At 38.6% G+C, this 23,866-nt stretch overlaps 1 protein-coding gene and 6 non-coding genes across 7 annotated transcripts; 1 reads left to right on the top strand and 6 right to left on the bottom strand.

Moving 5' to 3' along the window:
* Window positions 1–4,250: 4,250 nt before the first annotated feature.
* zgc:171566 lies at window positions 4,251–22,907 on the top strand. The gene is made up of 9 exons (XM_053316713.1): window positions 4,251–4,366; window positions 5,690–5,804; window positions 11,686–11,736; window positions 12,680–12,764; window positions 13,634–13,772; window positions 15,586–15,692; window positions 19,544–19,634; window positions 20,682–20,819; window positions 22,628–22,907. The coding sequence occupies exons 1-9, from the start codon at window positions 4,255–4,257 to the stop codon at window positions 22,747–22,749; spliced, it is 960 nt and encodes a 319-aa protein (XP_053172688.1). The 5' UTR covers window positions 4,251–4,254; the 3' UTR covers window positions 22,750–22,907.
* LOC128356315 (U7 small nuclear RNA) lies at window positions 7,684–7,740 on the bottom strand. Its single transcript, XR_008321165.1, has one exon. It is a non-coding gene; the product is annotated as a U7 small nuclear RNA (small nuclear RNA).
* On the bottom strand, window positions 8,552–8,608 carry LOC128356336 (U7 small nuclear RNA). Its single transcript, XR_008321185.1, has one exon. It is a non-coding gene; the product is annotated as a U7 small nuclear RNA (small nuclear RNA).
* On the bottom strand, window positions 9,343–9,399 carry LOC128356338 (U7 small nuclear RNA). The gene has a single exon (XR_008321187.1). It is a non-coding gene; the product is annotated as a U7 small nuclear RNA (small nuclear RNA).
* On the bottom strand, window positions 10,213–10,269 carry LOC128356325 (U7 small nuclear RNA). Its single transcript, XR_008321175.1, has one exon. It is a non-coding gene; the product is annotated as a U7 small nuclear RNA (small nuclear RNA).
* Window positions 11,010–11,066, bottom strand: LOC128356337 (U7 small nuclear RNA). Its single transcript, XR_008321186.1, has one exon. It is a non-coding gene; the product is annotated as a U7 small nuclear RNA (small nuclear RNA).
* trnat-ugu (transfer RNA threonine (anticodon UGU)) lies at window positions 15,956–16,027 on the bottom strand. The gene has a single exon. It is a non-coding gene; the product is annotated as a tRNA-Thr (tRNA).
* Window positions 22,908–23,866: the final 959 nt, after the last annotated feature.

Raw genomic sequence — 23,866 nt, 5'->3', positions numbered from 1 at the left:
ACGTCCATTCCTAAAACCTTTCAGTGAATATTTCTAAGTCAACTCACAATTACATAAGTACAATACTAGACAATTGACAAGACCATTGGTATATTCACACCTACAGTAGGAGTGTCAATTTCCCCACCAACATCCTAGCCAGCAGATTTCATCCATGTAATTCCTCGGAACTGCAAATCTAGTTTCTCATTATTTCTGTATTATTTCACAATGGTTGTAATGCAATTGTATTGGGGAAAAAAATACATAATAAAGGTATTGCATTGATATTCTTTGAAAGATGGTGTGTCTTATTTTTCTTACAGAGTATTTCAATCTTGCTTTGTTTTACAGTCACTGGCTCACAGGTAAGTAGCTTTATGGGTATATAACATCACATATTTGTTTAAGTTGGTGTTTGACTAACGTTACACATAATGTCACACATCATATCCATTCAGTTGACAGTTTTCGGATGGGCTAATGGTCGTGGGCTTGAGCTGTTGCCTCTCTAACATTAGTTATATTTGAGGCTCCATGGAATAAACTAGCATTCAAGCACAAAGTAATATTGTGTGTGTGTGTGTGAGATACAGAGAGGTGTAGGACAAAGGTATCCTAGGTAGTGTATGTGTAAAAGATGGTGGTAGCAAAAGCCACAGTGAATAAGGTAGTTATACATTTAATTTTCCTCTGTGAAGAGCGACAAAGAAGAAGAAAGAGGCTGTGTGTGACTCGTGTAGTGCTGGAAATAAATCCCCCAGTTATTTTACTGTTACCACAAATGAGCTAAAGCTAAGCAAAGTGAGCTAGCATTATACTAGAGGTCCCTTACTATGATTCAGAGGCTATGAGCTAATGGAGATAACAGTTATGTCCAAACATTGTGATATTTTTGAATAATTTAGAGAAGTTGCATAGTGTTAGTTCAGTAAGCCATGCTGACACGGCTAACGTTAGCAATAAGCATTGTAAAATAGCAAAAGAGGAAGGAATAGGTATGTTTACGACTAGTGCTGTGTGTTATCACATTGTATCCACATAAGACAGCAGAAAGGGAGAGAAGTGAGTATAAAAGAGTTTATGGCTTGGGTTTGGCCTGTGTAATGTTAGTTCACCAAACACAGTAAAGCTGTCAGGGCAGTACACATAATAATAACTATAGTGCTACGGCTAACCATACTTTACTGGACTATTCCTTGCTATCAGAAACTTTTGACTAACTGTAAAGTATGATATTTGTGTCCTAAAAAAAAAAGCTATTGCAATGGTGATGAAATACTGTCACTGTTACTTTGATAGAGATTAGTAAGTGAGTTGTTTTACACTGTTTTTATGTGTTGTGTGTTTGTGTGTTTTTATATTGTTATTTTTTTTAATTATTATTATTAGCTATTTTTCACTGCCAAGAACTGCACTTAATTTCTTTGTACCTGTTACAATGACAATATAGATAGTCTGCTTCTGATAGACTTATTGGTCTTACAACGACGTGTGCAGCAATTATAATATAATGTTATATATATTTTTTTTATTAAGAACAACACATTTGGTATTAGCTATATCAGAGACAGTTCATGCACAAAAACCAAAATGTCACAGCTGTTTGCCAGTAGTGCTAGTAAGGCCGCGTACTTCGAAGGATGCAGCGTCTGAATTGGGGCACACCTATTGTCAATGTGTAGTTGTTACCATGGCGACTATGTTCAGTTCGTTCATTTTCAACTACTAGCAGTTAGCTAACGTTAGCATCGGAAAGCTAATGACAACTTTACACTACATAACAAATATGTTACTAATCCTTACTCTCACTTGCATAATGTACTTACTTGGCTATTGACGTTGCAACATCCGGTTACATCCTCAGTCAGCTGTTTCTTGAGCCAGTTTTGTTTTGAAGAAACTCCAGGTCCGTTTTTTTTTTCTCTTCTTACATATGGCCCCAATATTCCATCGTACAAATGGGCTGTAAATTAATTAAAACTCACGATTTTTAGGTTAATGTGCATTGATGATAAAATATTGTAACGAACTGGGCATGTTACTGTTTTATGTTTTATAAATTTGAGAGTTTAAGCCAGATTCTGTTCTGTTCAGTTAAAGTGCTGTTTTTTCCGAGTGTCTGTGAACGCGTCTTGAGAGTGAGACTTGCAGCTTGCTTGTAGGTGTGTTTGTTGTTATTAGCCTCTGCATAAGAAGACTGCAGCACGTGTGTGGCTAATGAGCTACTGATGTTAGGCTTTTGTTGTTTTGGCGTTGGCTACGGCCCACAGTAGCCTGTGTAAAAATCAAGAAAAAAGAGCCAGCTAAACCGGCTAACGTCTCGGCGTGTGGTTATTGAGGGACGTTACAATATGTAAACAGTATAAGAATATAATGTATGGCGGAGCAGGTGGACCTAAATGCAGAAACTGGAAAATGTAGTGTATTGGTCAACACGCGGGAAACTCAACACAGAGGCTAATCAAACAGAGACTCGGACAGCAAACCTAAACCTATATAGACAAGGGCTGATTACAAACAGGACACAGGTGAGTGAAACGTGAGGAAATCAACTGAGGCGGGAAAACACCGGAAGTAAAAATGACCGCTCACGCACGGAGAAAATCTTTCAAAATAAAATAGGAAGTAACACAACAGAAACGACAGGAAGGATGTGACAGAGAAATTCTGCAATGAAACTTACTTTTCCCACAGAGATAATTTATTGTATGATTAAAATTTGTTAAAAAAATACATTTTTACTTAAGAAATTCTAGGACTCAGTGAATCTTAATATTACAATGTAGAATATGTTAGTTAATGTTAATTTACTCTATGGTTGTAAAGCAGGAGGTTCATATGAGGTATACTATCATGATGGGCACTGGTCAGGATGCATGAAAACAAGACCATGAAACTCAACTTCACTCACTCTCAAGAGGTTTATTTCAATAATCTGTATTGTTGCAGTGCATGAACAGGGAAAAGAAAAGAAACATGGATCTCAATATCAGGTCTGCCTCCCCATGTGTAGGTGAAAGACAATGAGCAAAAAGGAAGGCTGTCTTTAAGTAAGGCTTGAGTGTTCAGGTGAAATCAATCAAGATAATCTGGGGTAAGCCAACCAACCAATCAGTGTGAAGGAAAGGTGAAGACAGGAAGTGAAGTGAGGGAAAGGAAGTGGAATAAATAAAAGAAAAATAGTGAATCTTTACTACAATGGTCTTCAGACACTAAATTTACACGTCTCGTCTTTAACCCTAAAACTAATTCTATGCACCTTATGGAGTAAAAATAAAACACTGGATATAGGCTACGTTGATGCATCAGTATATAACATGTCATAATATAATATATAATAAGATTATATGTAGAGGGAACCATTCTTCTGGAGAACAAGTAGTTATTTGAATACACTAGTATATTTTACAATAGCAAAAACTTCGTTTTTTGAGTGAATATGTTTGTTGCAAACACTTACATAATCATGGATTACATTTACATTTTAGGATGATTTTCTACATTTTATAAACATTTTTAATCAGGACAGTCACACTGAATGACATTTTGACATTTTACAGCTCAATAACTCCTTTAATTTAGTACTTCTGGGTGAAAAGAAGAGTAAGAGTCCAGTGTTTTAATATTATATTTATATGTTTGTTTTTTTATTTGTATTATTTTACATCAATAAATTTACTGTACATGTCTCTTTTTTGACCCTAAAACTACTTTTATGCACCTTATGGAGTAAAAATTGATGCATCAGAATTAACATGTAATAATGTACTATATAATAATAATATATAAGTCAAAACCATTCTTTACCATAGTTATTTAAATACACACTTTAATAATATTTGAAAAAAAATGAATGCTGGACCTTTACTTAAAATGAATCGTTTTTACATTAATTTATATCTTTATACTTTCAAGCAAAGAATATGAAAAGCCTATATCTCCCACCACGTGTGCTGCATGCTTCTCTATAGACTGGGATAAGAAGCAGCTGATCTGTCTGATCTGTTTCTATGGATTAGGTCTGGCTACATAAGCCTGAACAGAGGCAGATAGTAGAGACACAGACCAGAAGAGGACAGCAGTCTCCAGTCACGCAGCATCATCACTCAGACTGAAGACTGAAGCGGACCATTTACACCTTTTATTACACCGTTGCTCCTGCGTGTTATTTACCTTTATCTTATCTGCCTGTTAAACCTAACACCGCCCAAACTCCAGCCTGCATCCTTCATCTCAAGCGGTTTATTAACACTGCACGCTGTGTTTTTTTGGATGTGTCGTCCGGCTGCAGCGGTGTTTGCGGTGCTGTCCGCCTGCCTCTGGTACGGTCCGCCTCTGTGCGCGGCCGGGAGAAGCCAGAACCTCAATTACCGGCCGGTCATCGGTAAGATTCAACCCCATTAACAGCTGTGCGTGTCCGGCTGCGCGTGTCGGATTATTATTTCACTTATGTAACTATCATCGGGAATGTTCGAGAAAAAGGTGTATGTGTGTGTGTGCGTGCGCGTGCGTGCGTGCGTACTAGGCAACCTGTATTAGGTTGTCAAGACAGTAACCAACGTTTCTCTCTACTGTATTTCTTCTGCTTCCTGGTGTGTTTGTGTATGCCTGTGTATATTTATTATTATTAAGGTTGTGTTTCAACGCAAAAATACCACAGGACACATATATAGTAATATATTTGAGCAGATTAGAGCAGTGAGTAAGAGGTATGAATGGATGAAAGGCTGCTGCAGTTATGTTTGATTTGTCTTTCCGTGATGTTATGTCATGATAAACAGGGAGAGGTATGTTTACAATGAGGGTGACGTATGTTTATTTTATCAACCATACTCGAACAGGAGTTTCAGGTTGGTCTGCATATCTTTGTACCTTTGAGTGAATTATGTGAGCAGAGGGACTGTAAGCTACTTGAACCTTATTTCTGGCCTGTAGTGTAGACACATTAAAAATGGACTTTCTTGATAAGCATCAGGGTGTTGCGACATTAAAACATTTCAGGCTTGAATGAATCTACTTGAATCATCGTGGTTAGAAGAACTCAACAAAGTTCCCAAACCACTGCCGTGACTCATGACTTGTGGTTATGAGTAAAGTACATTTGTGTTACATTGTACTGTGATACTGGACTCAGACTGTGTCACCTTGGTAACTTGTTTGTTTGGCAGCAGGGTGTCTAAAAATACTTTGATCTAGAAAGAAGTGGTATCTCATGAGTATCTTTCACTGTGTTCTAATTCAGATTAAAAACACTTGTTAAGCTGAGTGTATTGGGCAGTTTTGGAGTATGAAAATGCACCAAATGCTGAATAAGTCCTCTCTATTCTTCCTTTAAGTTGTATAGTTATATTAATTATTTATTGTGTGTGTGTGTGTGTGTGTGTGTGTGTGTGTGTGTGTGTGTGTGTGTGTGTGTGGGCGAAGGAGGTTATTTTGTGTTAGTAAACTGCATTTACAATGAATATGAATCATGATGTAATATTCTAGAGACCTTTCTGGAAAACCCAAAAGGAGGCACACACTCTTTAGGGAGACACACGTGTCACAAGACTGAACAAGTCAATACCTGCAGGTCATATGATCTCTTGAAAACTGCTTTGGTGTTTTTCTCCTCAAAACCATTGAGTGTAAAGAATTCTTCAACCATGCGGCATTAACCTTTATATGTATCTGTGTTATAATGTTATCTGCTTGCTGTCTTTTATAGGTGTGTTGGCACAGGAAAATCTCCCAGGTGACCAGTTTGCACGTGGCTCCTCTTACATCGCCGCCTCATACGTCAAATACCTGGAGGGGTCTGGGGCCAGGGTTGTTCCCATCAGGTAGGGACCAGGTGGAAGCCCCTCAGTAATACCTGTTTTATGTAAGAGCATTGATAGATTAACTTGTCAAAGGGGCCCTGGGGCCAAGTTCTTGTTGATGGGTCTCCACCAGTAATTAGACCGAACCCTCAACTGCATTCTGATGTAAACTAGCATAAGCCGCGTTTCCACTGCAGGAGTTCCTGGTAAAAGGAGGGGGTAGGAACTTCTACAGGGACCGCCCTCCCAGTGGCCGTGTCTCCACTGCAGAGTAGGACCCCTCGGTGACGTCATGAGTTTTGATCGCCACGTAATTGTTGTGCGATTACAAAACTCCTCTGAATCTCTTCGGTATCGTAGACGGCAATCAATGCCTGCACCTCATCATCGGTCCATTTGCCGTACATCTTGCTGTTTTCTTGTTGTTTGCAGCGGTGTCTGCGAGGCTAATGCTCCCCTTCTGCTGGATTTTAAAAATGCTGGTTGTTTTGGTGCTTTCTGATGGCGTCAGAGCCTGCTCTAGGTTTAGCCAATCAGCGCCGGGTTAACCTCAAGCCCCACCCAGGAGCTTTTCAGGGCCAACGGAGTACCTACCCTGGAGTAGGTACTCCGTTGGCCCCCTTAAAAGTTCCTGTAAATGGCCCTGTGGGGGAGGTTCCTGCAGTGGAGACACGCACCAACGGGGCTGGCCCCATAAAATTACCCTGAAGTTCCTGCAGTGGAAACGCGCCTATAGAGTTTTCCTGTTGTGCCTCCTTTTTTCTGGGCAAAATGTGAAGTATAACAACAAAGAACCCATGTAGTTTTTAGCTAGAGTTAAAAACAATGCTTACATTTACACTAAGTTATCACATTTAAAGACTTTCATGTTTAGAACAAACAAGAGTGCAGGAAGTTGGGAACATTGAGTTTCTGAATGTTAGATTAAAACCAGCGAATTCAATCTGTACAGTATCAGTATCAGTATCAGTAGATAGTGATTCTGTGTGATGTGAAAGAGTTTCATAGTGACAAAGCCACAGAGAATTATCATCAGATCCTCAGCTCTTCAGAGGCTTTTATCCCTTTTATTATCACTATCTTTCCTGTTTTACTCTACTCCACTACTACAGAGAGCTACTACTACAGTGTTCTCATCAATTGTCAACCACAGCTGCTTTCAGTAAAGACACTGTAGAAGGCTGTCATATAATATCTCATCATCATACTTCTTTCTTGGCAAGCTACAGACAGTCATACCCCTCTCATTGCATGGTGACCGCCCACAATCAGACCAGCCCACAAAATCAGCACCATGACTGATACTGCTGTGAGTGGAATAAGGATCACAATTTGAAAGCTTGTCTTGGTGGGAGTTAATGCACTTTTCAGGTAGAAATTCTTAATAAAGGGTCTCACTGGCATTGTTAAAAAGAAAGCAGTGTGTCTGCTGATGGTTATAAGGGATTATCTTTGAATGCACACACAACATGTGACTATGTAGCAGTACAATGCGCAGTACAGATGTGATTATAGTCTTATTTAATTATTTAGGGCATTTTAAAAAGCAACTATAACTGTAAAAATTAGTCAAAGCAGTTTAGCAATTCAAAGTTTTCATACATCGTTGAAATTTTCATGCTGAAATTCATCATAAGAATGCAAGGATTATAAATACAGAAATGTGTGCTCATAAAGATCTGCTTTCCTTTTTACTGAAGAGAAGTTAGAGAGGCTAGTGTTGAATGTAGAGGCTTATATGAATGTATGTTTTCCTAGTAGTTAGGATGAAATGCAGAGTCAGAGTGTGTCCATTATGTCATCTGCACACTTGTAAGACCTTGCACATTATGAGCTATTTAAATGTGGTATAAGTCATATTTATCAAGATATGAACAATATTTACTTTTCAACATCAGAGGAGGGATTCCTTTTATAGGAATCCTGCTAGAGAAATACTAAAAGAGCATTAAATCCTGACTGAAATCTCTATTCAAGTGTGATCCCCTATCTGAGTCACAGCCATGTCAGTCATGGTGCCCAACAACTGATGAGGTTTGATGGAGGCGGAGCCGGTGCAGATGAGAGGGATGTCTGTCAGTAGTTCACCTAGAAAGAAACATGATGAGTTATATCAAAACCGCCTTTTGATCAGACCAGCCCTCAAAATCAGCACCATGACTGATACTGCTGTGAGTGGAATAAGGATCACAATTTGAAGGCTTGTCTTGGAGGGAGTTAATGTACTTTTAGTGGTTTTTAGGTAGAAATTCTTAATAAAGGGTCTCACTGGCAGTGTTAAAAAGAAAGCAGTGTGTCTGCTGATGGTTATAAGGGATTATCTTTGATTGCACACACAACATGTAGCAGGACAATACTCATTACAGATTTGACTAGAGTCTTTTTTAAATTATTGTGGGCATTTTAAAAAGCGACTATAACCTTAAAAATGTGTTAAAGCAATTTAGCAATTCAAAGTTTTCATACATCGTTGAAATCTTCATGCTGAAATTCATCATAAGAATCTAAGGATTATAAATACAGAAATGTGTGCACATAAAGATCTGTATTCTTTTTTCTGAAGAGAAGTTAGAGAGACTAGTGTTAAATGTAAGGGCTTATATGAATCTATGCATGTCTTAATACATAGTTAGGATGAAATGCAGAGTCAGAGTGTGTCCATTATGTCATCTGCACACTTCCAAGACTTTGCACATTATGAGCTGTTTAAATGTGGCATAAGTCATATTTATCAAGATATGAACAATATTTACTTTTTAACAACAAGAGGGGGATTCCTTTTATAGGAATCCTGCTAGAGAAATACTAAAAGAGCATTAAATCCTGACTGAAACCATATCTGAACTGTGATCCCCTATCTGAGTCACAGCCATGTCAGTCATGGTGCCCAACAACTGATGAGGTTTGATGGAGGCGGAGCCGGTGCAGATGAAAGGGGTCTGTCAGTAGTTCACCTAGAAAGAAACATGATGAGTTATATTAAAACCGCCTTTTGTCTATTAATGCACAATGTTTGGTTTTTTTACATCTTAAAATATTAAAGTCATATATCTGTGAAGGTACTTTGAGATACATATTAGATGTATTGTTGAAGAGAAAGCAATGTGTCTGCTGATGGTTGTAAGGGATTATGTTTCATTTCAGACACATGTGACTTTGTAGTAGTACAATACTCACTACAGACTTTTTTAGTTGTTGTGGCCATTTTTTTAAAATCAACTGTAACCTTAAAAATGAGTCAAGGCAGTCTAGCAATTTTCATAAATCAAGGGTCTAAGGATTATAAAGAAATGTGTACTCAGAAAGATCTGCATTCCTTTTTACTGAAAAGAAGTTAGAGAGGCCAGTGTTAAATGTAAAGGCTTATATGAGTTCATATGAACCACATTTAATCTACATTTTGCTTAATATATATACAATACAGGGTTAAATGCAGAGTCAGAGTGTGTTTATTATGTCATCTGCACACTTGTAATACCTTGCACATTATGAGCTTTTTGAATGTGATACAACTCATTTCTATTAGGATATGAACAATATTTGCTTTTTAACATTAGAGGAGGGATTCCTTTTATAGGAATCCTGCTAGAGAAATACTAAAAGAGCATTAAATCCTGATTTGAAACCTTCATTGAACTGTGATCCCCTATCTGAGTCACAGCCATGTCAGTCATGGTGCCCAACAACTGATGAGGTCTGATGGAGGCGGAGCCGGTGCAGATGAGAGGGATGTCTGTCAGTAGTTCACCTAGAAAGAAACATGATGAGTTATATTAAAACTGCCTTTTGATCAGACCAGCCCTCAAAATCAGCACCATGACTGATACTGCTGTGAGTGAAATAAGGATCACAATTTGAAGGCTTGTCTTGGAGGGAGTTAATGTACTTTTAGTGGTTTTTCAGTAGAATGTCTTTATAAAGGTTCCCACTAGCATTGTTAAAGTGAAAGAAATGTTTCTGTTTATGGTTATAAGGGATTATCTTTGATTGCACACACAACATGTAGCAGTACAATACTCATTACAAATTTGACTAGAGTCTTTTTTAAATTATTGTGGGCATTTTAAAAAGCGACTATAACCTTAAAAATGTGTCAAAGCAGTCTAGAAATTCAAAGTTTCCATAAATCGTTGAAATCTTCATGCTGGAATTCATCATAAGACTATAAGGATTATAAATACAGAAATGTGTGCTCATAAAGATCTGCATTCCTTTTTACTGAAGAGAAGTTAGAGAGACTAGTGTTAAATGCAAGGGCTTATATGAATCTATGCATGTCTTAATACATAGTTAGGATGAAATGCAGAGTCAGAGTGTGTCCATTATGTCATCTGCACACTTGCAAGACCTTGCACATTATCAGCTGTTTAAATGTGGTATAAGTCATATTTATCAGGATATGAACAATATTTACTTTTCAACAACAAGAGGGGGATTCCTTTTATAGGAATCCTGCTAGAGAAATACTAAAAGAGCATTAAATCCTGACTGAAACCATGGTCTGAACTGTGATCCCCTATCTGAGTCACAGCCATGTCAGTCTTGGTGCCCAACAACTGATGAGGTTTGATGGAGGCGGAGCCGGTGCAGATGAGAGGGATGTCTGTCAGTAGTTCACCTAGAAAGAAACATGATGAGTTATATTAAAACCGCCTTTTGTCTGTTAATGCTAAATGTTGTTGTTTTTTTTTACATCTTAAAATATTAAAGTCATATATCTGTGAAGGTACTTTGAGATACATATTAGATGTATTGTTGAAGAGAAAGCAATGTGTCTGCTGATGGTTGTAAGGGATTATGTTTCATTGCAGACACAACATGTGACTTTGTAGTAGTACAATACTCACTACAGACTTTTTTAGTTGTTGTGGCCATTTTTTAAAATCAACTGTAACCTTAAAAATGAGTCAAGGCAGTCTAGCAATTTTCATAAATCAAGGGTCTAAGGATTATAAAGAAATGTGTACTCAGAAAGATCTGCATTCCTTTTTACTGACGAGAAGTTAGAGAGGCCAGTGTTAAATGTAAAGGCTTATATGAGTTCATATGACACATTTAATCTACATTTTGCTTAATATATATACAATACAGGGTTAAATGCAGAGTCAGAGTGTGTCCATTATGTCATCTGCACACTTGTAATACCTTGCACATTATGAGCTTTCTGAATGTGGTACACCTCATTTCTATTAGGATATGAACAATATTTGCTTTTTAACATCAGAGGAGGGATTCCTTTTATAGGAATCCTGCTAGAGAAATACTAAAAGAGCATTAAATCCTGATTTGAAACCTTCATTGAACTGTGATCCCCTATCTGAGTCATAGCCATGTCAGTCATGGTGCCCAACAACTGATGAGGTTTGATGGAGGCGGAGCCGGTGCAGATGAGAGGGATGTCTGTCAGTAGTTCACCTAGAAAGAAACATGATGACTTATATTAAAACTGCCGTTTGTCCATTAATGCAAAATGTTGTTTTTTTACATCTCTTAAAATATTAAAGTCATATATCTATGGAGGTACTTTTAGATACATATTAGATGTAATGTATGCACAGTAATAGATTAAAGACAGAAGAGGTGTCTTAGCTTACCATAGTCCTATTCTCCTTTGTCTGTGTCATAATAGTGATTATTAATAAAATAAATGGTATTAGACCTGAGTATTAATACAGATTAAATACCTGTGAAGTTTTGAGATTACATGAATTCAAATGAAAAATGTCTATATTTCCATTCATGCATGATCATTTTTCATTGTTGGCCATGCATGAAATGTCCCTGTGTGTGTAGACGTTTATCTCCTGCTTCAAACCAGAGTGATTCATTACATGGTCCATTGTCTTGGATACTTAATGGCTTTAACCATTATCTGTCTTTCTCTTCATTATTTGCTCACCAGAATCAATCGCACAGAAGAAGAATATGCAAAGATATTCAACTCAATAAATGGGTGAGTTCACCGAGGTTCTTTGGTTTTCTGCTTTGTGGAGCTCTTTTATGACACGCTGGCTGTGTTTTGCTGCCGTAAGTCAAAAAAATGACACAAATCAAGAAGTCTCTGCCAGGCTGCTGCTTTACATTGTTCTACAGGTTTTCATTCATTTGGCATTTAGTCGTATTCACAATAGAAAAATAACATAAAAAGTCGTGATTAAAACACTTACATTATAGTAGATGTGTTGCTAAATCTGGTCAGAAGCTCTAACAGCAGGATGTAGCATAGTTTGCTAGCTAAAAGAGTGACAGGCTAACAAGGTCAATCAGCAATGTTTCATCATGAGGGAAGATTAATATAAACATTAGATTTCTGCCATAAGTGATGCTAATGGAGAACGTACCTATGTTCCCCGGGTCCTGTGTTCCCTGATCGCGGCTAACTCCGTTGCTAGCTCAGCGGCTAACCCCGCTGTTAGCTCGGCGGCTAACTCGGCTGCTAATTCGGCGGCTAGCTCGGCGACTAACTCGGCGGCTAATTCGGCTGCTAACACAGCTAACTGGCTAACTGTAGACAGGATCATCCCTATGTTCCCCGGGGAACATAGGACCCGGGGAACATAGGGATGATCCCATGCTAATGTTAGCTTATGAGGCACACTACATTAGTTACTGTTATACAAGCCAAAACAATATAATTAGCTAGAAGTGGTTATCAGGCAAAGAGGGTGACAACATGTTGTATTTATGGGTTTTAATACTTTATTGGCCTTTAAACATAATTGATAGGAATTTGGTTTGGCGAGCTCACACAGAACAAGAACCTAAATGATCATATTTAGTCATGTTTAGACACGAGTTTAAGATGTGAAAAAAGTGATATTAACCACTATTAGCTTCCTAGCAGCATTTCCCTGCATGCTAACTAAATGTTTAACATGTTTAACGTGTCTGCTCAGGTTGCTGCTGCCGGGAGGAGATGTAGACATTCAGACATCCCAGTTCAGTCGAGCCGCAAAGATCTTTTATAACCTCGCTCTGAAGGTAATACTTGGATAACCGACTTACAAGATGACGTGACATCTCAGTATGAGTGGGGGTTTTTTTTATACTGATGTAATTCCAATGTAAGTGATGGGGGAGAAAATCCACTGTGCAGAAGTAGTAATACAGTCTGAAGCTTCAGCAGTCGAAGTTAGATAAGTGGGTATCTTTCAAATATAGTCTTTTTCTTTTTTCTTTTTTTTTTATAGAAAGAAATTCCCTTTTTTGTTTCCCAGATAGTCCCACTCACCAATCACTTAACAACCTGGCCCCCACCTACCTCACAGACCTGCTCCACCATTACACCCCCTCCCCTGCCCTCCGATCCTCAGAGGGAAATCTCCTTGCCCTACCCCCTCGGACCAAGCACCGAACTTGGGGGGACAGAGCCTTCTCCACTGCTGCCCCGACCCTCTGCAATTCACTCCCCAAACCCATCACAGACTGTACAGACTCCCACACCTTCAAATCACTCCTAAAAACACACCTTTTTAAACTGGCTTTTAACCTGTAAACTGTTCTTTTATCCTCTTTTCATTTTGATATTTTCTACCACTTGGGGGCAGCAAAAACAAGTTGAGTCTTCTCATTTTATGTCTTTTTAACCTTCTATATTGTTTGTTCTTCTCATTTCATGTTGTTTTTACTTGTAAGCGTCGTTGAGCACTTGTAAAAGCGCGTTATAAATAAAATGTATTATTATTATTATGTGATCCTTGATGGGCTACAGTGGAGGGATAGCAAAAAAAAGAGAGAGAGGGATTGATTGTGTGCAACTGTATGAAAGTGAAGCACTTGGCTTGTAGGTGAAAGTTTCGTTTAAAAACTGGCGTTACCTTCTCGTTGCTCACACTCTTTTCCCCCCGCAGGCCAACGATGCTGGAGACTACTTTCCTATCTGGGGAACTTGTCAGGGTTTCCAGCAGCTGACTGTCCTCACAGCCAATAAAAACCTGCTGACCCTCACTGATACCAAGGCTGTGGCTCTACCTCTCACTCTCACACCAGGTATCCTTCTCTCTTCCTCCCCAGCAACCTTTCATCATAAAGAGGAACACTTTGTTTTTCTTTTTTCCTATTCTCTTTGCTTCTAGGCTTTTTTTCTCAGTTTACACTAATTTCCTTCTCTATTCTCACACAAACCCATATTATTTCTTCCTTTTCCACTTCTTGGCTCAAAGATGTTTCTCAAGCCTTCAAACTTCCTGGTTGATAAACCTGTGTCTCACAGGAAGCTGTTGCAACAAACCTGTCTAACTGCTGTTACTCAGCAAGAGAGCTATTTTAGGCCTGAAACTGTGAGATTCACTAGTTCCTTAGTAGTGAACCAAGAACATTATATAATAAAATTTCCTTTTGACATTTGGTGTGGGATTTCTTTTATAGAAATCCTCCTCAAAAATTACAAAAGAGCAATTAATCCTACCTGCCTGTTCTTTACCACTGGGACTCCTTTTTGACCCACAGCAGTATCACCCATGGTGCGATGTAGGGTGATGTGGGTGGAGCCCATGCAAATAAAATGGGCAATTTAGTGTTACTTCATTCACTAATGTTTGTATGCATTATCTGGACAAGGAGAAATACATGTTAATAGAAAGTGTAAATGGAAGTTGTAACAGGATCAGATTGGTCAGACCACATTTGGAGCTGGTCAGGCTTGCATTGTGATCAGATGTCAGCCAGGTATAAATACAATTTACATTGCGTGATCATTTCCCATAAAGTTGAAAGGTCACTTATCTCCACCTCTCCTAACCCTAACCCTCTTCCTTCGAGTTAAAGCACACAGAACATAAGTTATACATAGTAGCACAAGCTCAAAGCCCTCCATTACAAAAACTGAGTTAGGAATTAATGGCATTCATTCATTGTGGCAGTTAACCAGGAACAATGTTATCATATATCATCTCTGCCTAGTTTATTTGCATATTTCAGATCTGATCATATTGCAGGCAAACTTCAGCAAACATGAACACAAAGACCACATTTGTAGCTGGTCAGGTTTGCATCACCATCAGATGTCAGCCAGGTATAAATACAATCTGCATAGTGTGATCATATTTTGTAGGAAAAACATTTCACATAAAGTTGGAAGGTCACCTATCTCCACCTCTTCCTTCCAGTTAAAGCACACACAACACAAGTTATGAGTAATAGTGTTTTATGGTTTGTTTGTTCTTTAGTTATTTTAATACAATTATTTTAATACTTAATTCCTGTTAATTGTTTTATGTTCCTGCGTTGTTTTAAAGTGATATATAAATAAAGTTGAAGTAATGCAGAAACTCAGAGTCAATAACAGAGTCAGGAATTAATGACATTCATTCATTGCAGTAGTTTCCATGATCAGGAACAAGTTTATCATATGTCAACTCTACACAGTTTATTTGCACATTTGAGATCTGATCACATTGCAAGCAAACTTCAACAAAGAAGAAGAAGTGATTCGTGTTGGACTCCCAGCAGTTTCGCTCATGGTTTTCTGTGTGGCGAAATGTGGGTGGATCCTATGCAAATGAGAAAGGAAATCACTTTCAGTAGCACACAAGCCTAAATGTCAGGGTAAATTTAAGTTCTGCTTTTAATTCAGTTTTTAATACAGCCACATTTGTGTTCACATCTCTAAATTAAGTTGAAGGAGTAATCATTAAACCATACTTTGTGCAGTCACTCCTCTTCTAATCCAACTGTCCAAAGACTCCAGTATAGCATTAATGATGCTATATCTTGTAGATCTTCTATATACATCTTGCATAGACTTTTCATTATCTCTATATTGTGTTCCTAAATTTTCTGAACATCACTATTTCATTGTCAGCGGCCCAATCCAGCCGTTTGTTCCGAGGGTTTCCGAAGGATCTGCTGCAGTCTCTGGCTGAGGAAAACATCACTTCCAACTTCCACAGCTGGAGTCTGTCTATGCAGGTATTTTCTGCTCCACTTGATTTTTTCCCCCTTCTTCAGATCATCAAACAAATGAAAACTAAGTCTCAGTCTTTTGACACCGTTCTCATGTCAGAATTAGTGGGGCTGTGCATAATCATCATTATTCAACTGAGTGTAAAACCACAAACACCTGTTCTAAAGCATTTCCCTATTTGTAAAAGCCACTATAAGTAGCTGTTCACATGAAGACCATGACTTGTCAAATCATACTTCTCTTATTTAACAGCTTGTATTGAGTTTGAAGGCATGGATGGGGGTTGAACCCATGATCTTTGGTTTACAAGACCAACGCCTTACCACTTGGCCACCATGCCTCACCACACATAGTGAGGGGAGAGCTCGTTAGGTTGTGGTTTGATATACTAACAAGGTATTGCCATTGTAACCCAAAAACCATGTGCAATTATACATTATACAAACCTTCGACATTAAAAACTAATTTTTTAATCGTCAAAACTATATCCAGTGTGAAAGACGTTGAATTGTGTAGAGCTTAGGGCTGCCAATAGTCTATTATAATTATTACAAATTAGTCTTTCAGTTTTTTTTGTTTAATTAAATAAAGCCATTAATTGTGTTCCAATCTATTGGTGCAGACGGACCATAATTTGCTTCCCATACATGACCAGACATATTTGCTTCCGGTTGTGAATTGACTCACCTCCTTTACTTTGCTCAAAGTTCAATCCGGTCGAATCTTGACTTTTGAAATTGACTCCCTATATTGTCTAGTCAGTTTAACCCTCCTGTTGTCCTCGGGTCAAGGAAGGACAGGAGGAAGAAGTAAGGAGAGAAGGAAGGGAGGAAGTAAAGGAAGGAAGTAAAGGAGGAAGGAAGGAAGCAAGGAAGGAAAGAGGGACTGAAAGGTGTAAAGAGGGAGGGAAGGAGGAAGGGAGGAAGGAAGGAAGGGAGTAAGGGTGGAAGGAAGTGATGAAAGAAGTATGGAAGGAGGGGAGAGCAAGGAAAGAGGGAAGGAGGGGAAGAATGAAGGAAAAATTAAAGAAAGATGGAGGAAGGAAGGAAAGAAGAGATGGGGTCAATTTGAAAGAAGGAAAGGAGTAAGGATGGAGGGAGGAAGGAAAGGAGGGAGGGAGGGAGCAAGGAACAAAGGAAGGAAATGAGTAAGGAGGAAGGGAGGAAAGAAGGAAATGAGTAAGGAGGAAAAGAGGAAGGAAGGAAGGAAAGGAGTAAGGATGGAGGAAGGAAGGAAGGAAGGGAGTAAGGATGGAAGGAAGTGAGGAAAGAAGTATGGAAGGAGGGGGGGGGCAAAGAAAGAGGGAAGGAGGGGAAGAATGAAGGAAAAATTAAAGAAAGATGGAGGAAGGAAGGAAAGAAGAGATGGGGTCAATTTGAAAGAAGGAAAGGAGTAAGGATGGAGGGAGGAAGAAGGGAGGGAGGGAGCAAGGAACAAAGGAAGGAAATAAGTAAGGAGGAAGGGAGGAAATAAGGAAATGAGTAAGGAGGAAAAGAGGAAGGAAGGAAGGAAAGGAGTAAGGATGGAGGAAGGAAGGAAGGAAGGGAGTAAGGATGGAAGGAAGTGAGGAAAGAAGTATGGAAGGAGGGGGGAGCAAAGAATGAGGGAAGGAGGGGTAGAATGAAGGAAAAATTAAAGAAAAATGGAGGAAGGAAGGAAGGAAAGAAGAGATGGGGTCAATTTGAAAGAAGGAAAGGAGGAAGGAAGGGGGGAGGGAGGGAGCAAGGAACAAAGGAAGGAAATGAGTAAGGAGGAAGGGAGGAAAGAAGGAAAGGAGTAAGGATGGAGGGAGGAAGGAAGGGAGTAAGGATGGAAGGAAGTGAGGAAAAAAGTATGGAAGGAGAGGGGAGCAAAAGAAAGAGGGAAGGAGGGGAAGAATGAAGGAAAAATTAAAGAAAGATGGAGGAAGGAAGGAAGGAAAGAAGAGATGGGGTCAATTTGACCCGGGAGGACGACAGGAGGGTTAAGAGAGGGGTGGGACAGACCCCTCATTACAAGAAATATAGTTTTTTCCCCTCTTGTTTCATAACTACACACAAAGTTACACCACCAGCAGAGAAGACGAGATGCTGTTTGAATGCAGTGAGTGGCGGACAGTGAAGGACAGTGACTAACGATACTGACAGTGACTGACGATAACTGACAGTGAAGTGTCTAATTCACAGCTTTGCGGGCTGTTGTTGTCGTTACTAACCACGCTAACCTTTGCAGTCTGTTTACAACCCTACCCATGCTGTTTTACAGGCTGATTTCACTCTGTTTGCACCATAACCAAAGGCCAAAAGCCAGGATAAATGAGATCACCTGTGTGGGTGTGCAGGTCCTTAAAACTAATGAGATAAATTAACCACATGAGATTTTTGGATTATTTAAATGCTCACATAAACTTTTAAAGGCATGGATAGGCACTGAACCATGGTTTTTGGTTTACAAGACTAATTCCTTACCACTTGGCCACCATGCCATAGCACATAAAGTAAGGGGAGTTATACTCATTGCACTGTATGGCATTGTTACTGTATAGTAGGTGACTGTATGCTATCTTCGTCACCTTGCAAATTAAAGTGATAGTGTTGTAATATACAGCAGCTGAACATACAGTAGAAGGTATTTCTCAAGGGAACTTCAACAGTATGCCAACTAATAACACTGCTAATCAAACGATGTTAATATCATTGTCTTATATTTGTTCATCCATCATATTAGTCGAATGTGTTGTCTGTAGTGGGGGGGGGGGACATCTGGAATAGTCTTCCCTCCACAATAAGGGAATGCCACACATACTCTTCTTTTAAAGGACAACTAAAACATTGGCTCAAATCGAATCAAAAAAGCAACCACTAACTGGACTTAACACTGACTGAACTCCTTTTTTACATTGCTGTATCCTGTCTGGACATCCTCTTGATTGTGTATTGTATTGTACTGTGTGTGTTTATTTATTTGTATCTTATCTATTTATTTGCTGTCTCTTCGACTTGTATTCTTTTTTATATTTATTTTACTCACTAGGGACTACGGATGCAAATTAGCAACTTTGCTATAATCCGGCATATTTACAGAGATGTCTAATATCGATGCTCATCAATATGCACTGTCCCTATCCAAAAATAAAGTATTATTATTACTATTATTATTATTATCCAGTGAGGAAAACACATCTTAAATCCACATTGTTCATATACAGTATCTATGTATGTAAGGTTTTAAAAAGTAAATGCACACCCAAGGCCTAAATGTTGCTGTTCCATGTAGACCAGGGGTGTCAAACATGCGGCCCGTGGGCCAGAACCGGCCCGCCGAGGGGTCCACTTCGGCCCATTTTCCTCCCTGTCTTTTTTTCCTTCCTTCCTTCCTTCCTTCCATCTGTCCTTCTATCTTTCCTTTCTCCCTTTCATCTTTTCCAACCTTTCCTTTCTTTTCTTTCTTCCTTCCTCATTTTTATTCTTTCCTTCCTTCCACCTGTCCTTTCTTCCTTCTCCTTATTTTTCCTTCTCACATTCCTTCCTTTCTGCCTTCCTTCTTTTCCTTCCTTCCTTCCTTCCTTCCTTCCTTCCTTCCTTCCTTTTGTCCTTTCTCCCTTCCTTCCTTCCTTCCTTCCTTCCATCTTTTTAATGATCCGGCCCACATGAGATCAAATTGGGCTGTTTGTGGCCCTTGAATGAAAATGAGTTTGACACCCCTGATGTAGACCAAACCACATCTGACTATTCTTACAGTTACACTGAGGATGACACAAAGGTTAAACCTCAATACATCAGTTACTTCTATATTCTTTTTCCCCCATGCACAGTGAGTAAAGCATCTCATTTTATGGTGTGATAACTAATGTAAATCAATTCCTTTTAACCAACAGAACTACAGTCGGACTAACAAGCTGAAGAGGTTTTACAAGATCCTATCCACCAACAATGATGGAAAGAAAGAGTTCATCTCCACCATGGAAGGTACTGTTCCTCACTGATGGACTCTACAGTTTGAGTGCCATACAATTTATATTATTCACTACACAATTTCCATAAACTTACACACATTTATAGCCCCCCTGCTTGATGCAAATATTATAATTTAACAAATAGCACAGTGCTGTAATGTCAGCATTTGTCCACTAGATGGCAGCGTTGCCACATCATTTATCAAGGACAGCTCAATTCGCCCTACCCTACCCTCAAACCCTAAAAAAAAAATCACCTGATAAACAAGGCTATTATAGTTTTGAAATTTTCTTTAGATTTTATTTTTATTTAGTTTTTCAGTTTGCTTTTTTATTTCATTTTAGTTTTAGTGAGTTCATCTTGTGTGATTTAGTAGTTTTAGTTTAGTTTTATTTTGAAGGAATTGACTAGTTTTTAGTTTGGTTTTATTTTGAAGGAATTGACTAGTTTTTAGTTTGGTTTTATTTTGAAGGAATTGACTAGTTTCTGTTTAGTTTTTATTTAGTCTTAGTTTTTCAGGTATTAAGAGAAAGCCTTGACTTGTAGAAGCTGAAAAGGATGAAAGAATATGTGACACCAATCTGTTTTATCATCAAGTCCTTTTTGATTTCATTCTTTAACCACGAAGCATAGCGGCTGCTGCAGGACAGGAAGTCATCGAAGCTGAATTTATCTGCAATTCAGTTTAGTTTTAGTTAGTTTTACATTGTTCATTGTAGTTTTTATTTAGTTTTCTTTTTTGTTTTAATTGTAGTTTTTATTTTAATTTCAGTTAACTAAATTATTTTTTCATTGCTAGTTTGAGTTTTAGTCTTAGTTTTCATTAACTATAATAACCCTGCTGATAAAAATGATTTACTTTTATTGTTCAACACCTTACATAACACTGATTGAAAATATAAAATAAAGGTTTAATCTGTGAACTGTCTTTTAAAATGTGAGGTACATGTCAACATGACTTTACACCATAATCTTTTTATAATATATTTAGACTTATTTTCTTATATATGAGGGAGTTATCTTTGTTTTTATCTTACATTTATTCTTGATTATCCTCAGCCTACCGTTACCCATTTTACGCCGTGCAGTGGCATCCGGAGAAAAGCCCCTTTGAGTGGATAGATAAGCCTGGCATGGTTCACTCCAGCTCTGCTGTAAGAGCCAGCTTCTACACTGCCAGCTTCTTTGTTTCTGAAGGTAACATGTGGTGTCTATTCATCTTTTATTATTTATATTAAGGTTGTTATATGTACTGTTTGTCCATTTTTCTGTTGCATGTTTCTCAGCAGATGTACAGTACAGGAAGTTACTGATTTAATTAATATTTGGTGGACTAATATATTTGGCCATGAGCCGACAGAGATCTCCATAATTTGGCTCCTGATGCAAAAATATAATATATAAGTAATAATATAATATAGTAATAGTAAAGTATAATATAAGTATTTATGGTTAAACTTTTCAAACAAATCCAAAATGAAAATTTAAATGACGCTTTTTTAATTACAGGATTTCTTACATATTATAATGAGCCTGCAAACAATCAGAAATGGTTTCTGGAGCTTTTGATCACATCATGGTTTTCATTAGCAGACAGCGTTTGCTCCGTTTTCATTTTTCCTTTGTTCTCTACCGAACTTATTGCCTGTTTTTGGCTTAAAAATTGCATTTCAAACTTCAAAACTACCTCACCCCGAAGTCTCATTTTAGTAGTTCTGGAGACTCTGATCATATCAAATAAATTTAATCAGCAAATGAGTTTGCAAACATGTAATCGGTTTGTGCATGCCCAATTTTTTTTTTCTATAGCATTTTAAGGACCTCTCATTTGAGCTGATTCAAAATGAACAAAGCAAATAAATGAGTCTGTTTGATGTCACGGCATGTTCCTGTAACTGATAACCACATTATTATAGGTGTAGCCTATTTGAGATAAGATAATAATGATGACACACTAACATATCAACTCTGATCAATCCTACAAAAGAAGCATTTTAATTAAGCAATATGATAAATTTATATAACTGTAACTCACAAGTCATGAATCTAACTCATCCTTGCACACAGCCGAAATCACTCCTGTCGTCCTCCCGGGCCATATTGACCCCGTCTGTTTTGACTGTTCCTTCTTTCCTCCCTTCCTTCTTTCCTTCCTCCATCCACCTTCCTTCCTTCGTTCCTACCTTCCTCCTTTTCTTCTTTCCTCTGTCCTTTCTTCCTCCCTTCCTCTTTTCCTTTCTCTCTCCCTTCCTCCTCCCTTCTCTTCTCCCTCCCTCCTACCTTCCTCCTTTCCTTCCTTTCCTCCCTTCCTTCCTTCATCCCTTCGTTCTTCTTCCCTTCCTTCCTCCCTCCTTTCCTTCCTTCCTCCTTCCTTTCCTTCTTTCCTCCCTTCCTTATTTCCTCTGTCCTTCCTTCCTCCCTTCCTCTTTTCCCTTCTCTCTCCCTCCCTCCTCCCTTTTTTTCTCCCTCCCTCCCTCCTTCCTTCCTTCCTTCCTTTCCTTCCTCCCTTCCTTCCATCCTCCCTTCCTCCCTTCCATCCTCCCTTCCTCCCTTCGTTCTTCTTCCCTTCCTTCCTTCCTCCCTCCTTTCCATCCTTCCTTTCCTTCCTTCCTTGACTCAAGGACAACAGGACGGTTAAAAACCACCACCATTAGACAATCAGCATGACTGTCTCGAAACAAGCACATCTGTGATTCAGATCCAGAGACAGATTAAAGTTTTAAATTAGTCTTTCAGTATGATTAAACTGTTGACACAGAGTATAAATATAATATAATGGATGTAGTCACACAAATGAAAGACAGACCGACAAAGTGATAGAGCGGAATTAATCATTGTTCATTGAATTTATAACAAGCTAAATTCAACTAGTGAGAATAAGAAAGATAAATAATAGCTTCAACACGAGCTAAATCGTCTCTACTAGATTCTGCCTTGTCTTTTTATTTCTATCATTCTTCATCTTTTTTTCTTGTACTTCCTTTCTTCTTCTTTCTCTCATCCAGCCATGAAGAACCACCATCGTTTCTCCAGTCCCGTGGAAGAAGAGAGGGCTCTCATCTACAACTTCTCTCCTGTCTTCAGAGGCATCCATGCGGTCTTTGTGCAGAACTATTACTTTGATTGATGCACAGTATACTGAAGACAAAACAGAACGTGGACTCAATCTAGTCTTAACGTGTCATCGGTAGGCCCAAGATCAACACCAAGCTTGACAGAGTCACTTTCAGTAGCCTTGAATCAAGTCAATAATTAGCAGCTTAGCTTAGCTCATTTGCACAGTAACATGAAATTGCAGAAGTGCCAACAGTACAGAGATAAACATGCACTGATAAAGACTACAGGAGGAAAGTAAGAATACGTATAATTAAAACATCTTAATGATCTTTAAGTTTAATCATATAAAAGGAAAATAGCAAGTACAAATCACTCAGTTCAGAGGTGAAAAAAGTAAGATATTAGTTTAGATTTAGGAATAAAAAGACAGAATCTGTTAGTTTGATCCCATTTCCAATAAACTGCAACATTTTCTATATTATTTCCTTATTGGATATCTTTCTATACTGTCCTCCTATTATGGCGCTTTTCCACTACACAGTTCCAGCACGACTCGGCTCGACTCGGTTCCAGGAACGACCTTTTCCATTACAAAAAGGTACCTACTCAACGTGGGTGGGGTCATCATAGCAATACTCCGCGAAACTGCCGTGACTTCGTTTTATACGCAACACAAACACATAAACAATGGAGGACATGGAGGTGATGGTGTACTTGCTGCTGTATGAGGCTTTCTGTCACACACAAAGAAACAACATTGAGCCGTATGGCTGTAACGCTGTTGTTGGTATTTAAAAATGCCGGGTTTGATTCTTGAGTGAGACGGCTCATGACTCTTCCAGCGACGACTCTTCTGACCAATCAGCGGCCGGCAGTCTGTTGACGTCACATTTAGTATCGGCTCAGCTCGCTTGGAACCTCAGCAGAGCAGGTACTAAAACAGTACCAGGTACCAGGTACTATCCCTAGTGGGAAAGCAAAAAAAACGAGTCGAGTCGTGTCGTGCTGGAACTGTGTAGTGGAAAAGCGCCATTAGATTCCTTTATTCAATCCAAATCAGCTTGCAGTGTCACAATATAGGACTATATTCAACTCCAAGATTTGAAAGGGACTGATTATGCTAAATTGAATTAAATTAGATTAGACACAGATATACTATTCTTATCATTGCAGTATATGCCCATGAT

This window comes from Scomber japonicus, chromosome 3, assembly GCF_027409825.1.
Source record: "Scomber japonicus isolate fScoJap1 chromosome 3, fScoJap1.pri, whole genome shotgun sequence".
NCBI lineage: Eukaryota > Metazoa > Chordata > Actinopteri > Scombriformes > Scombridae > Scomber > Scomber japonicus.
The sequence above is the reverse complement of the archived record's forward strand: the minus strand, read 5'-3'. Positions and strand labels throughout refer to the sequence as shown.

Bases quoted from the DNA above. Each gene is read 5' to 3' on its own strand.
- zgc:171566 (XM_053316713.1), top strand. From the start codon at position 4,255: ATGTGTCGTCCGGCTGCAGCGGTGTTTGCGGTGCTGTCCGCCTGCCTC. The intron at 15,693-19,543 runs GTATTTTCTGCT...TTTAACCAACAG, and splicing joins GCTGGAGTCTGTCTATGCAG to AACTACAGTCGGACTAACAA. The intron at 20,820-22,627 runs GTAACATGTGGT...TCTCTCATCCAG, and splicing joins CAGCTTCTTTGTTTCTGAAG to CCATGAAGAACCACCATCGT.